The following is a 1,597-nucleotide window of genomic DNA, read 5'->3' on the forward strand; positions in this document are numbered from 1 at the left end:
CAAGGGCACCCTGCTGGCTCATGGTCAGCTTGTTATTCACCAGGATGCCCAGGTCCCTCTTGGCAGAGCTGCTTTCCAGCAGGTCAGCCCCCAGCCTGTACTGGTGCCTATGGTCAAACCTCCCCAGGGGCAGCATCCGACACTTGCCCTTGCAAGTTTGTTTCCTTGCGCCAGTGTATTAAATCTGCTTGTTCCTCCAGCTCCACCTGCACAGGACACCCACAGAATTGCATCTGCTAACGGCTGCTCGGAGGTGCTGTGTTTTAGAAATCCATGGCATTAAGCCCTGGCACTAAGGTTGCTGCGCTCACAGTGAGCGGCACCACCGGCATCGTGTGGCACCTGCAGTCCCTGGCTCCTGTGGCACCGGTCACGTCCCATGGGTGCAGTCCCAGGGCCGGAGCAGCCTTTCCCCTCCTCTCCCCTGGAGCCAGCCCTCCAGCCAGCAGGGATGAGCTTGCAGCGCGGCTGTTCCCAGCCACAACTCCCAGGTGCCTTTCTAAAGGTGACACAAACAGCCCAACTACCGGCTCCTTCCAGAAACAAACGAGTTGGGTGACTTTTCATGCCAGAAATGCAACTAATGCTCACCCAGGCCTTCAAAGCTACATATTTCAGCTACCCTGACATCGAGGGGGTAATTGGAAATTCACACTGGGAAGAGGAGCTGCCGCTTCCGCGTACAGCATCCGTACAGCAAGCGCCAGCTCAGCCGCCGCAGGCTGGCACACACCCCAGCCTCACCCCGTCAGCAAACAGGGATCAGCAAACACCATGGGGCCCGAACAGCTGCGGGGAGAGGCAGGGCTGGCGTGGCCATCCCTGATGCCAGAGAAACAGAGCAACGCCCGCGCTCCTCTCTGGCTGCGATGCAGAAGCCAATCAAGCAAGCTGCTGGCCTGGTTGCTGGTGTGGGGCGGCCAAAGGACATCCCTTGGGCCGAGCCCGCCATCCCCTTGGCAGCCCCCTCGCTGCCTCTCACCCGCTCCGTACCATCCTGGAGCCTGAGCTGGGCAGAGAGCCCAGCTGGGGGACCCAGCCAGACTAAAGAGTGGGGACTGGCCGGCAGCCCGTGCCAAGACAGTGCCCTATGTGTGAGCATGTGCCTGCCTGAGGAGCAGAACCTGGTGGCAGTAACAGACTGGCCAAGGCACGGAGCGGCCAGGAGACACGTCCTCCCCTGGGTCCCCGAAATTCCTCCAGCTCCAACAAGATAGACAGCAGCCCCGATGGGTCGCCTGTTTTCCAGCTGTACCTCAGCCAGAAGCACACACCAGCTCCCTCCCAACATACCTCACGACCACCCCTCTGCTTCGAACCCAGTTCTATTATTTGCCCTTCTTCTTGCTTGATTGTTAAGCGAGGTCAGAGCGCGTTTCCCAGCTCTCGCTTTGTCCAAAGGACGCAGTGGGGCAGGCAGAGGAGGACTGCTCCCCGCCTCTGCTCCTCCAGCACCGTGCGGCCACGCAGGCAGGCTTGCTGCCGGCTGTGTGGGACCGGTTGCGATGGCAAGCCAGGCCAGCAGACACGGAGCTGTTGTGGTGCGGCCACCTGCACGGGGGAAACAGAACCGAGACCTCCAAGCCCTCCCAGCTGT

General features: G+C 60.9%; 1 protein-coding gene across 1 annotated transcript in view; it reads right to left on the bottom strand.

The window, feature by feature from the left end:
- The window catches only part of ERN2 (endoplasmic reticulum to nucleus signaling 2), a 10,885-nt gene extending 10,553 nt beyond the window's left edge, over positions 1 to 332 (bottom strand). The window contains exon 1 of the mRNA XM_035903559.1: positions 312 to 332. Coding sequence (XP_035759452.1) covers positions 312 to 332 — 21 coding nt within the window. The remainder of the gene's footprint in view (positions 1 to 311) is intronic.
- Between the last annotated feature and the right edge of the window lie 1,265 nt (positions 333 to 1,597).

Source organism: Egretta garzetta, unplaced genomic scaffold, assembly GCF_000687185.1.
Source record: "Egretta garzetta isolate BGI_Z169 unplaced genomic scaffold, ASM68718v1 scaffold71, whole genome shotgun sequence".
Taxonomy (NCBI): domain Eukaryota; kingdom Metazoa; phylum Chordata; class Aves; order Pelecaniformes; family Ardeidae; genus Egretta; species Egretta garzetta.